The sequence below is a fragment of the Oncorhynchus tshawytscha genome, linkage group LG20 (genome assembly GCF_018296145.1).
Source record: "Oncorhynchus tshawytscha isolate Ot180627B linkage group LG20, Otsh_v2.0, whole genome shotgun sequence".
Classification (NCBI taxonomy): domain Eukaryota; kingdom Metazoa; phylum Chordata; class Actinopteri; order Salmoniformes; family Salmonidae; genus Oncorhynchus; species Oncorhynchus tshawytscha.
In genome coordinates, this window is record NC_056448.1 from 17,340,111 (window position 1) to 17,353,456 (window position 13,346).

The following is a 13,346-nucleotide window of genomic DNA, read 5'->3' on the forward strand; positions in this document are numbered from 1 at the left end:
TAATGCAACACACTTCAAAATTATTTGACAAAAGAGATAAGAACGCGCCCATATTTTTTTTTGCTGGCCAGGTCATGTGATCGGGCCAAGTTTAATCACAAAAATAACTTTCAAACACATAAAAGACACCCTCCTCCATTTTGCCTTATGCCCTTGGGCAAATCCCCGCAGCCATCTCTGTAGTCAGCCCAAATGATTAGCCAGGCAAAAGAAATTGGCAATTTACGCACCTCAGCCCTCGTTTTTCATCGAGTTTGCGAGTGTACAATTATATTCACTCTGGGGCACGAAACGCCTTATAATTCAATTCGCGATTATTGTACATCCGCTAAAAAAATTATGACTGAAAACTGAAAACACAACAGTGGAAGGAAAGAGTGAGAATTTTCCAGGCAAGAGCGGTCCATCTAAAATTAATTAACTCATCCCTTGCCCTGCAAGTGTCAACTCGTCAGACATCAGAAGTATCCACATAATTTGAGGGGAAAGGGTGTGTCTTTTAAGTGTTTGGAATGCAGCTCTTCTTGGTTATTCCCAAACCACGTCTCACTCCGACCAACCAGTGTTGCCAACTCCTCAGTAAGGAAAGTAGCTATTGGCTGTCCTAAAAGTCGCTAGCAGTCGCTAGATGACGTAATCACCTAATTTGCATAATTGGCCATGTGCATGTAATTGTGATGGACGATGTAGGAGAGAGGAATAACTTTGTGGGAGAGACAAAAAGTGAGTAAAAAAATACCCTAAATATGTTTAGAACTACAAATGAACTTTCTTCTGTTGATTCTTGTTTTTTTTATGTCACAATTCCAACCCTCCTCCTCCTCCTTTATCCGGGCTTGGGACCGGCAAAAGTGACCCAAAAGAGATACTCTGGCGGAGTTACTTCGTTTTTTATTTATTTTTTATAGTATTTTTTTATGTTTTGTTTTCTTAATTCAGTTTGGTTTTTGACCGTGTGGTCCACTTAGGAGCCTACAACAAGTTACAGTAAAACATGAACATTTTTAACATTTTTTTGTATACAATCTACATTAACAAATCTAAATTGACCAAAAAGAGACAATAGAAAAAACTGTCAATGGCAATGTGAGAAAATTATGGTAACTAGTCTGGCCCTAATTCAGGTTAATTGTTTTTTTTAAATGTAAGCCAGGACGGGATCAGCCAGTGGCGGCTTCCCGCATGCGCGATTCATTTGCAGTCCGGACGAGGAGGGTTTGAACATCTCCTGCTCTGATTGCAGCTGGGAGGGACTGCTGCACGAGGACTGCGCCGCCTGTGAGTGCTTTGGGACAGGCCCACCCGCTGCTCATTGAGAAGAGTAAGAACGATATGTGCTTTCAAGTCAGAGTCTCCAAAAGTCTCCAATAACACCAGAAAAAGTCACTCGATTTGTCGCTAGTCACTTTTTTGAAATTGTGTCGCTAGTGGGGTCTGAATAATCGCAAAATATAGCGACAAAGTCGCTAAATTGGCAACACTGCTACCAACTCGCTCGGAGTGCCCTCTATTGTCACGTGTTGCTGACATAACTCAGAGGGTAACTTCCAGAGTGGTACTTTGGCAAATTTTTTAACCTTTTATTTAACTAGGCAAGTCAGTTAAGAACAAATTATTATTTACAATGACGGCCTACCCAATAAAGTCCCTTGAATTGAGTGGTGACAGGATCTGCCACGCCCTGACCTTAGATATCCTTTTTATGTCTCTGTTTTGGTTTGGTCAGGGTGTGAGTTGGGGTGGGCATTCTATGTTTTGTGTTCTATGTTTTCTATTTCTTTGTGTTTGGCCTGGTATGGTTCTCAATCAGGGACAGCTGTCTATCGTTGTCTCTGATTGGGAACCATACTTAGGTACCCTTTTCCCACCTGTGTGTGTGGGAGGATGACTTTCTTTATGGCACTTAGCCTTAAAGCTTCAGTTTTTTGTTTTGTAGTGTGTTTTGTTCTGCGTCTTTTTCTTTATTAAAGAACATGTACGCTCACAACGCTGCACCTTGGTCCGCTCCTTTCATCAGCCGTGACAGGATCAGTAAACCCATCAACTTCAGGACAATTCATGTTCCACTTTTAAATAATAACACATCAGTAGGCTAAATAAACACTTAAACATTTAATTTCATAAGTATCTCATATTTTGTATTTGTCAAGTCTCTCGAATTCAGACATAAACAAATGCACGTGTCATATAATTAGTCACGCTTCTCCATTCTTGTGTGAAATTGCGCAAACTCAAAAATAACACTGTTCCTTATGGTATTCTAATTCGCTATGAAGGCGGCAGCATTGCAGGTTCAATAGAAGTGTCTACAGGAGGGTCTAATTAGATCAAATCAAATTTTATTGGTCACATACACATAATTAGCAGATTAATTAATGCGAGTGTAGCGAAATGCTTGTGCTTCTAGTTCCGTCCATGCAGTAATATCTAACAAGTAATCTAACAATTTCACAACAACTACCTTTTACACACAAGTGTTAAGGAATGAATAAGAATATGTACATATAAATATATGGAAGAGTGATGGCCGAACGGCATAGGCAAGATGCTACAATTTTGCTCCTTCAGTTTATGGACGCTTGTACGTGAACACGCAAATGGAGGGGGGAAGGGGGTGATTTGGGATTCAAGTGTGTGTTTCAACTAGCCTAATCCTTTCATCGGATGTTCTATGGGGCAAAATCATGAAGTGATACCACACCAGGGCCTGCGTTGAATTGTGAGATGGGGTTTACGATGGGAAAAGGGTGGGCAGTGGACAATGGAGGGGGTGGAATTAGACCACTTTGAGGAACCGATAGTGTGAGAGGAAAATAAGTGTTTACTTCAACAAAAGCCTATGTGTGTTTTGTTGTGATGCTGTTAGTGAGCTGTGGGAGCTGGGCTGGCCCTAGCCCGAATTGCATGAAATTAGTTATACAATTGCTAGATGTTCTCTCTGACACATGGCAAAATGTATAGAATTGCAGGAAATTAACTTTAAAACATAAAAGGCTAGGCGCAGCCCTGATCATACACTATATTACAAAAGTATGTGAACAGCCCTTCAAATTTGTGGATTTGTCTATTTCAGCGACGTCTGTTGCTGACAGGTGTAGCAAATCGAGCACACAGCCATGCAATCTCCATAAACAAACATTTGCATTAAAATGGCCTTACTGAATAGCTCAGTGACATTCAACGTGGCACCGTCATAGGATTCCACCTTTCCAAGAAGTCAGTTCATCAAATTCCGTAAAAATGGTCTGTCCTCTGTTGCAAAGCTCACTCCTGAGTTCCAAATTGCCTCTAGAAGCAACGTCAGCACAATAACTGTTTGTCGGGAGCTTCATAAAATGGGTTTCCATTTTACACACAAACCTTCATTGCAAAACAGTGTATTTTAATCAATTATTTGGTGACATATGAATATATTTAGTATAGTTTTATTCAAAAAGGATAACTTTTTAAATGTTTCACGAATAGTATTTTTTATGAAATTTCACTGAGGAGGGTGGTCCTCCCCTTCCTCCTCTGAGGAGCCTTCACTGGTGTAGACCGAAGTGGGTCCTATGCAATGAGCTGTTAGCTAATGAGAGCATGAAACCTTCCTAAATGAAAAGGTATCTGGGCACCAAGCATCCAAGCCATAAAGATAGACAGCTGACTTTTTTAAAAGGTAATGTCAATATCTGGAGGCCTCACATGATGAATTGAACAAGGTATGCACAGTACAAGAAAGGGCACTTTGCGCATCGTACCTTGTGGCCCAGCATATTGCTAAGTGCAAAAAAAGCCCAACCAGCGCAGAGGATCTCATACTCCCTGCTGCGATTGTTATGTGCACTGAAATCATGGGATAGTCAGCCGCCAACAAACTTAAAACCATACCCCTATCCAATGACACCATGAGGAAGAGAATCCAGGACATGTCTGAGGACATATCGTGTCAGAATTCATAGGGCAACACTGCAAATGGCCATTACGCACAGCAGCTTGATGAATCCACAGATGTGGCTAAAAATGCAATTCTAATGGTCTATGTCAGACACGTCTGGGATAATAACTTTGAGGAGCAGTTCCTCTTTAGTGCTGATTTGCCCACCACCATCGCAGAGGCTGACTTTAGCACAATGGATATGCACCTGGGCTCCGTGGGACTGGTCTGGAATGGGTGTGTTGGTGTGACCACTGATGGGGCACCTGCCATAACGGGAAAGCACTACGGATTAGTAAAGCTGATCCTGGAGAGAGCACCGAGTGCGACGTGGAACCACTGCTTCCTACACAGGGAGGCTTTGGTAGCGAAGGACATCGTGCCTGAGCTCCACGCCACTCTCCAGAATGTGATCAAGTGTATCAACTATATCAAAAAGAGTTCCATGAAAAGCAGGTGTTTCCAGGCCTTCTGCAGGGATATGGGGAGGGAGCCCCAGCAGGTGTTTCCAGGCCTTCTGCAGGGATATGGGGAGGGAGCACCAGCAGGGGTTTCCAGGCCTTCTGCAGGGATATGGGGAGGGAGCACCAGCAGGTGTCTCCAGGCCTTCTGCAGGGATATGGGGAGGGAGCACCAGCAGGTGTTTCCAGGCCTTCTGCAGGGATATGGGGAGGGAGCACCAGCAGGTGTCTCCAGGCCTTCTGCAGGGATATGGGGAGGGAGCACCAGCAGGTGTCTCCAGGCCTTCTGCAGGGATATGGGGAGGGAGCACCAGCAGGTGTTTCCAGGCCTTCTGCAGGGATATGGGGAGGGAGCACCAGCAGGTGTTTCCAGGCCTTCTGCAGGGATATGGGGAGGGAGCACCAGCAGGTGTCTCCAGGCCTTCTGCAGGGATATGGGGAGGGAGCACCAGCAGGTGTTTCCAGGCCTTCTGCAGAGATATGGGGAGGGAGCACCAGCAGGTGTCTCCAGGCCTTCTGCAGGGATATGGGGAGGGAGCACCAGCAGGTGTTTCCAGGCCTTCTGCAGGGATATGGGGAGGGAGCACCAGCAGGTGTCTCCAGGCCTTCTGCAGGGATATGGGGAGGAGCACCAGCAGGTGTCTCCAGGCCTTCTGCAGGGATATGGGGAGGGAGCACCAGCAGGTGTTTCCAGGCCTTCTGCAGGGATATGGGGAGGGAGCACCAGCAGGTGTTTCCAGGCCTTCTGCAGGGATATGGGGAGGGAGCACCAGCAGGTGTTTTCAGGCCTTCTGCAGGGATATGGGGAGGGAGCACCAGCAGGTGTTTCCAGGCCTTCTGCAGGGATATGGGGAGGGAGCACCAGCAGGTGTTTCCAGGCCTTCTGCAGGGATATGGGGAGGGAGCACCAGCAGGTGTCTCCAGGCATTCTGCAGGGAAATGGGGAGGGAGCACCAGCAGGTGTTTCCAGGCCTTCTGCAGGGATATGGGGAGGGAGCACCAGCAGGTGTTTCCAGGCCTTCTTGCAGGGATATGGGGAGGGAGCACCAGCAGGTGCTTTATCATGCAGAGGTCCACTGGCTTTCCAGGGTAAACTTTTGGGTCACTTTTATGAGCTTCGAACATTTTGATTGTGAGGAATGGCTTGCGCAGGTTGCCTACCTTGCGGATATTTTTGATCATCTGAATTTGCTCAATGTGTCAATGCAAGGGAGGGGGCACAATCAATTTGAACAGATGGACAAAGTGGATTCCTTCAAGATTAAGCTTACTGTTTGGGCATATCATGTTTCTAACAGGAGGTTTGACATGTTTCCCAATGCTGATTTCGAGATTCAGAATCTGATCAGCATAGCGCATCACGACACACTGAAAAAACCCGCTAAACAGCATCTTGTCAACCTGCAGGGAAAGTTTTGTGACTACTTCCCGGAGGAGAGCGACTACTTGTCGGAGGAGAACAGGAGACTAGATGACTGGACACCGGACACCTTTCGAGTGGAGATGGGAAGCCTCATGTTGCCAAGCAACGAAAAGGATCTGCTGTTGGAGCTGTCATTTGATCGCGGACGGAGCATGAAGTTCACGGAAATGACACTGCCACAGTCCTGGTGCACCGTAATGGGAGAGTATCTTGCTCTCGCCTGTCATGGCTACCGTTCAGCACTACCTATCTGTGTGAAAGTGACTTCTCTACTATGGCCGTGCTGAAAACTAAAAGTAGAAACAAATTGCACTGCCAGCATGACCTCCGAGTTGCCCTGTCAACCATCACCCCAGACTTCAATGAACTTATCAAACTAAAGAAACACCCCCAGCTTTCACACTGACAGGCCACACACACGCACGCATGCGCGCACGCACATACAAGATACATAAACAGGTTAATGAGTTATTGTTCACTATGGTAATTATTATTGTTAATTAATTCTGACATTCATATAACATATCATTGAACGGGTTAAAAACATACACCTTTAAAAAAATATTTTCAAAGCTGTGAAACTATTCACATTGTAATTGATGATTAAGAATTCCTAATGATTGTTTTTTTTCTTCTATTTCAAACACTGGTATGTGTTACAGTTCATTAACATTCTTGGGCTGGATTTGATGTCATGTTGTGAGTCTGGTCATTTATTACACCCAACTCCTGAACTGGTCGCTTAGTTAAATGGCTTATTCTCATGAATTTATACTACATGTTTTCTCAGTTAATATGGCTGTGTAATGCCTTTCTTTAATACCATAATTGAGTCTATTTTGCAAGTGAAGCCTGCCCAAGAAAGCAGCTGCAATACAACAATACAAAATGTAATCATCAACAGTCCATCATATTGGGTCGCAACTCAATTGTCATTGTCAAATTTGGGTCCCCAGGCAAAATTTGCTGAGAACCACTGCTCTAAAGTAACTTGTATCCAAGCTGAGCTCATTGGCCACTGTGTAGAAACAAGCACTATCTTAATCCATGACTCAAAGGGGCAACAATGAATTACCCTTTTCCTCTCAAATGGAAATCCAACTTTTTGGTTTACTGTGAGATGTTCTTATTTTTACTGAATGATTGCTTGTTAGTATTGTTGTTACAATGCTCTACCCTCCCTTGCTTCAGGGAAAAGTGTCATAAGGCTTGTCTAAGTCCAGCTGTTGTAAAAAGCTGTGATTGCGTTTTAGAAGTGGAGTAATGTATATATACAGGAAATAGAGACAGCGAGAGGCAGATTTCAGAGGTTTTTTTCACGCATTTATTGTAATTGAATTAGATTGGAAGTTTCAACATGATGCAACAGTTTAATATGAATTAAATAGGCAAATAAATATATCAATAAATATACTGAGGTTTGTATAAATACAATTGAGGGTCAAGTAGGATGTGACGTTGTTCATTACGAAATCATTCCAATACAACCGGAATGCATGTAAATCTCATAATATGATTATAACAATGAAAGGAAAACACTTTATAAATACAAATAAAATATAAGTTTAGTACATAGTACTTGGTTGTATATAAGAAACCGACTGTCTTTTCACTTAAAACAGTCTCATGCCACTCTACATCTAATGTTGTATTTCAACCTGGATAAAACATGATAGAATTCAGCCTATCAATCTTATAAATACATATTTGGTTTGTATCTTCAGAATCCCAGTGTATTCATGGAATGATTCCCCTCTTCATTTGTTGCTGTTGAGGAAAATAAAAGATTGCGTTATTACAATATAATTGCCCATGTGAAGTTAATGCACAACTTTTTGTGAAGCTAGATCAGAAAATTCCCCAAGCTCAGGATAAGGAAAGATTAAATAATGTCACTTGAACCTAGACATATTTCTGTCAGGTGAAGCAAGTCATGCTCTGCTGTATTTATGACATAATTTTGTCCAATTTTGTCTTTGTTAAAAGACAGTCATCCTATCTGTGTTGTTTTACCCGGTCGGTTTATATCCTTAGGCTGTACAAGTTTATATTGTACTTACTTGGCCAGCATCTTCTCAATGACCCTCTTGACCCATGGAGCGCTGACATCCAGACAAATCTCCTGACCGCTCTTGCTCAGAGTGGCACTACAGGACAGACACACAGCACAGTCAGACAATCATGAAACCTGGTAATAACTACATTTTAGTGTCAGCATTAGCCAGTGAAATTGGATGGTAGTCAGGGAGTAGGACTGATTAATTGAAGTTGTATATTTTTTAAATGAACGTTATATAGTAACCACATTTAATGTCAACATCATATAATAACCATATTTTATAGTAAGCATTTGCCAGTGTAATAGGACTATAATCAGGAAGCAGCAGGACTCACATGATCTCAGTGTCTCTGCAGTGCGAGCTGGGAGGGAACATCTCCACCTTCTTAATGAGCCTACCAATTCGTCTGCTTTCCGTCTCAATGCAGCGACATCGCAGGTCAGCCCCCATGCCTCTCAGACTCATCCCTGTTAGAGGTAAGCGGTCATGAGTCAGCGGTAGAAGGAATACACAGGCATCCACCGTGAAGACAAACACACTTGATTAGTTAGAGAGAGGGAAAGAGAGAAAGTCATCCAAGCATGACTGTAAGTTGCTCTGGATAAAAGTGTGTGTTAAATGGCATATATACAGTACAAATACAGTATATATTTCATATATATATATATATAGATATATATATATATATATAGATATATATATATATAGATAGATAGATAGAGAGAGAGATGCAGATTTATTTGTATGTACAATAAGATACAAGATACAGTACAGTATATAAAGGTAAATAGTAATCCTACTGCTCATAACCATTATATTCATGTCCATTGGTGTCAATGCATTGAGTCAGAGTGATGTAGGTAATAATATAAACTCACCCTCAGTAATGGTCAGGAGGGCCAGGAGCACAACGACAAGGCTGGCTGACATTCTGATGCTCATCTTGGGGTTACAGATGATCCTACTAGAAATCCTCTAATGAAGTCTACGGTTGTTATCTAGCTGGTAACAGGTATTTCTTTCCTTCCTTCTCTGTCTGTGGAGAGTTTGAATCTGCCGCTGTGAGAAGAAAACCGCTTTGTCTGCCACTGTGGGGAGAGTGCTGTTTTAAAGCCGAGTCCTGGAAGTGAGTCATTGTGGCATGTGAAAGATTGTGAAATCGGGGATTTGGCTGACTTTGAGGGCTGATTGAGGTAGGGAATTTCTCCCTTTAACTCATGAGTGAAAGTAAGACACATTGACTTGGTACCGGTACCCCCTGTATATAACCTCATTATTGTTATTTTATTGTGTTACTTTTTTATAGATTTTATTTTTTACTTTAGTTTACTTTGTAAATATTTTCTTAACTCTATTTTCTTAAAACTGCATTGTTGGTTAAGCGCTTTTAAGTAAGCATTTCACGGTAATACAGCACCTGTTGTATTCGGCACATGTGACAAATGAAATTTGATTTGATTTTGATTTATCAACAGCTTTCTCATGGAACAACCTGTCACATCATACAGATGGAAAAATGCCAAATGAAAGTGTCATGAAATTTGATGAAATGCTTGAGTTTTGAATGCATTGATGATTCTTTACTAACCAGATTTTTTCTTTACTAACCAGAGTAAAGTGCACAGTGCTATATTGCTCACTGACAACTATGTATTAACACATTTAAGATGAGTACATTGGCATCATAACTGACATCAACTAATAGAACATTTCTAATGCAACCTAGCTGTGGACAAATGGCTGAAATATGCGTATTGTGTCACAAGACATTCGTCACACAGGATGGAACGTTTCAACAAAGAATCATCATCGCCAGTGATTAGGCTCACCGGATCACAAAACTTCTGACCCTAACTATGATATGAGGGCCAGTAGTTTTCCCTGACAGCCTGGCTTCAGACCCTATTTATTTTATTCTACCATTGAATGGGGCATGATATACTGTATGTTCGCTCACCTACTACTGTTTGATGGGGAGTTTCAATGAAGACATAGTAGAGGAAAGCAGGCTTGAATTGAATCCAATTGAATTAAATTCAATAATCTTTTATTGAAAGTACTACATTTTATTCCAAGTAGGGCTACTTTACACCACCCGGGCCTCTAAAACTGACTGATGTTTTATTTACAAAAATAGGCCTACCTAATAACACTTTAAATCATCATCTCTGTGCATGCTTTACACCGAGTATAGAAAACATTAAGAACACCTGCTCTTTCCATGACATAGACTGACCAGGTGAATCCAGGTGAAATCTATGATCCCTTATTGATGTCACTTGTTAAATCCACTTCAAATCAGTGTAGATGAAGGAGAGGAGACAGGTTAAAGAACGATTTTCAAGCCTTGAGACAATTGAGATATGGATTGGGTCTATGTGCCATTCAGAGAGTGAATGGGCAAGGCAAAATATTTAAATGCCTTTGAACGGGGGGGGTATGGTTATAGATGCAAGGTGCACCGATTTGTGTCAAGAACTGCAACACTGCTGGGTTTTTCACACTCAACAGTTTCCTGTGTGTTTTCAAGAATGGTCCACCACCCAAAGGACATCCAGCCAACTTGAAACAACTGTGGAAAACATTGGAGTCAACATGGGCCAGTATCCCTGGGGAACACTTTTGACACCTTGCAGAGTCTATGCCCCCGACGAATTGAGGCTGTTCTGACGGCAAAAGGGGGAGTTCCTAATCTTTGGTATATTCAGTCTATATCACAATCTCTGTCCACACTTTAAATACAATGTTCTGTAATAAACATTACATTCACTAAAACAGGAAGTGACAAACAATACAATTTAAGTAAACATTGAGTAACTGAAATGACATTCCTCCAGACAGACAGGGTGCCAGAGACTCAGCTTTCCGTGAGAACTAAACACATGAAAAAAAAAACATGAACCAACACATCTGGCCTGTACAACTTCGACATCACACCATGAATGACCATTCAGCCCCCATCTATGAGAGGAAGTGTGTCTTTTTTGAAAATTGTAATAAGATTGATGGGGGATTTTATATAAATTAGTTCACCGATTTTGCTGCAATGCATGTGCTATAAATAGGGAAGGGAGTTTTTTCTGACTTTAAAGTGACCTCACTGGGAAAACTCAGTAACTAATTACAGAGGGCTCATTTAAGTGGTGAGGCAAAAGCAACCAACTGTATACAAAAGTCAAGGAGGGAAGTCAGCAAGGTGCATCTGCAACAATTGAAAGTCAGACACTATAGGGACAGGTCGAAATCTACTGGGGGGAGGGTTGTGTGTTTTTTTATTGGGCACAGGGAATGGTAGTGCTGTAACTGCAGATTTCCTCCTCTTCCTCTGAAGAGGAGTAAGGATTGGACCAAGATGCGGCGTGGTAAGTGTTCATGATGATTTTAATAAGAAAAGCACTGAACACTATGAAATACAAAAACAATAAACGAATATGTGAAATAACCAAACCAAAACAGTACCGTGTGGCGACAAACACACACACGGAAACGAACACCCACAAACCAACAGTGAAACCCAGGCTACCTAAGTATGATTCTCAATCAGAGACAACTAACGACACCTGCCTCTGATTGAGAACCATACTAGGCCGAAACAGAAACCAAACATAGAAACACAAACATAGACTGCCCACCCCAACTCACGCCCTGATCATAATAAATAAAGACAAAACAAAGGAAATAAAGGTCAGAACGTGACAAGTGCGTTTTTTCCCTGGTTTACATTCAATCTTCTGTTCGTATTTTCCCTATAAACAATGGCTTGACTTACTTTTTATATTATCCTAATAAAGTTTAGAAAAATCTGTGAAGGTTTGGTATGGTGTGGATATTGTTAAGCTTAAGCTACTGCAGACCTGTGATATGAAGGCAGTGCGCCCCAGCTCTCCCGACCTAGCTCTCCAACTGACTCAGACAGTTGAACTTGAGGTGAGGAAGTCTGTTTTAGGCCTACCAGAGTTACTCCTATAATCTAACAATATAATGCTTATCTTTATAAAAATATTTGGATCGAAAATGTATGAATTAGCCTCCTTTTGCACGTCTCTATCTGTATAGCTGACGCAGGAGCCATTTGACATAAAGAAATGCATCTAGGTGTTGTTACATGCCCTTGGCATATCTCTCTCTCTCTGATGTTAAGTCTAAGCTTCTCTTCCTTTATGTATTCTTAAAATAAAGTGGTGATCCTAACTGACCTAAGACAGGAAATTTTTACTTAGGATTACATTTCAGGAATTGTGAAAAACTGAGTTTAAATGTATTTGGCTAAGGTTTATCTCTAAGGTGTATCTCTATATATCTCTATATATCTCTCTCTCGCTATATGTATATATAGTGGATTGTACAGTTCTCAATAATTGATTATAACACGGGGCAAAGGTCAGGTCGAGGACAGGTGTATGTAATCAGGTCAGAGTCAGGAAGGCACAGGATGGCAGACAGGCTCGGAGTCAGGGCAGGCAGAGGTTCGTAATCAGATCAGAGTCAGGCAGGTACAGGATGGCAGCCAGAATAGGGGTCAGGGCAGGCAGAATGGTCAAAACAGGGAAAACTAGAAAACAAACACTTGAGAAACAGGAAAACGGGGAAGCACGCTGGTAAGTCCTGACAAGACAAGATGAACTGGCAACAGACAAACAGAGAACACAGGTATGAATGCTCAGGGGATAATGGGGAAGATGGGCAACACCTGGAGGGGGGTGGAGACAGGCACAAAGACAGGTGAACCGATCAGGGTGTGACAATATACAAAAGTATGTGGACACCCCTTCAAATTAGTGGATTCGGCTATTTCAGCCACTCTCATTGCTGACAGGTGTATAACATTGAGCACACAGTCATGGAATCTCCATAGACAAACATTGTCAGTAGAATGGCCTTTTTATTTTTATTTTTTTATTTCACCTTTATCAGATCAGATCAACTAGCCAGGTAGGCTAGTTAAGAACAAGTTCTCATTTGCAACTGCGACCTGGCCAAGATAAAGCATAGCAGTGTGAACAGACAACACAGAGTTACACATGGAGTAAACAATTAACAAGTCAATAACACAGTAGAAAAAAAGAGAGTCTATATACATTGTGTGCAAAAGGCAATTTGTTCCAGTCACAGGCAGCAGAGAACTGGAATGAAAGGTGGCCAAATGAGGTGTTGGCTTTAGGGATGATCAGTGAGATACACCTGCTGGAGCGCGTGCTACGGATGGGTGTGCCATCGTGACCAGTGAACTGAGATAAGGCGGAGCTTTACCTAGCATGGACTTGTAGATGACCTGGAGCCAGTGGGTCTGGTGACGAATATGTAGCGAGGGCCAGCCGACTAGAGCATACAAGTCGCAGTGGTGGGTGGTATAAGGTGCTTTAGTGACAAAACGGATGGCACTGTGATAAACTGCATCCAGTTTGCTGAGTAGAGTGTTGGAAGCAATTTTGTAGATGACATCGCCGAAGTCGAGGATCGGTAGGATGGTCAGTTTTACTAGGGTA

At 42.1% G+C, this 13,346-nt stretch overlaps 2 protein-coding genes across 6 annotated transcripts in view; both read right to left on the bottom strand.

The window, feature by feature from the left end:
• The window catches only part of LOC112219368 (guanine nucleotide exchange factor VAV2), a 1,336,992-nt gene that overhangs the window by 1,062,070 nt on the left and 261,576 nt on the right, over window positions 1-13,346 (bottom strand). The gene's annotated exons all lie outside the window — the stretch shown is intronic.
• LOC112247010 (interleukin-8) lies at window positions 7,103-8,955 on the bottom strand. Its single transcript, XM_024415648.2, has 4 exons — window positions 8,739-8,955; window positions 8,195-8,327; window positions 7,861-7,947; window positions 7,103-7,567 (listed from the first exon to the last, which is right to left on the bottom strand). Exons 1-4 carry the CDS (start codon window positions 8,800-8,802, stop codon window positions 7,558-7,560), a joined length of 294 nt encoding a protein of 97 aa, XP_024271416.1. The 5' UTR covers window positions 8,803-8,955; the 3' UTR covers window positions 7,103-7,557.

What these genes read in the sequence shown, in the direction of transcription:
- LOC112247010 (XM_024415648.2), bottom strand. Translation starts at nt 8,802, where the DNA reads ATGAGCATCAGAATGTCAGCCAGCCTTGTCGTTGTGCTCCTGGCCCTC. An exon ending in CCTCCTGACCATTACTGAGG is followed by an intron (nt 8,328 to 8,738) that starts GTGAGTTTATAT and finishes TACCTCTAACAG; the next exon opens with GGATGAGTCTGAGAGGCATG. An exon ending in TGCAGAGACACTGAGATCAT is followed by an intron (nt 7,948 to 8,194) that starts GTGAGTCCTGCT and finishes TCTGTCCTGTAG; the next exon opens with TGCCACTCTGAGCAAGAGCG.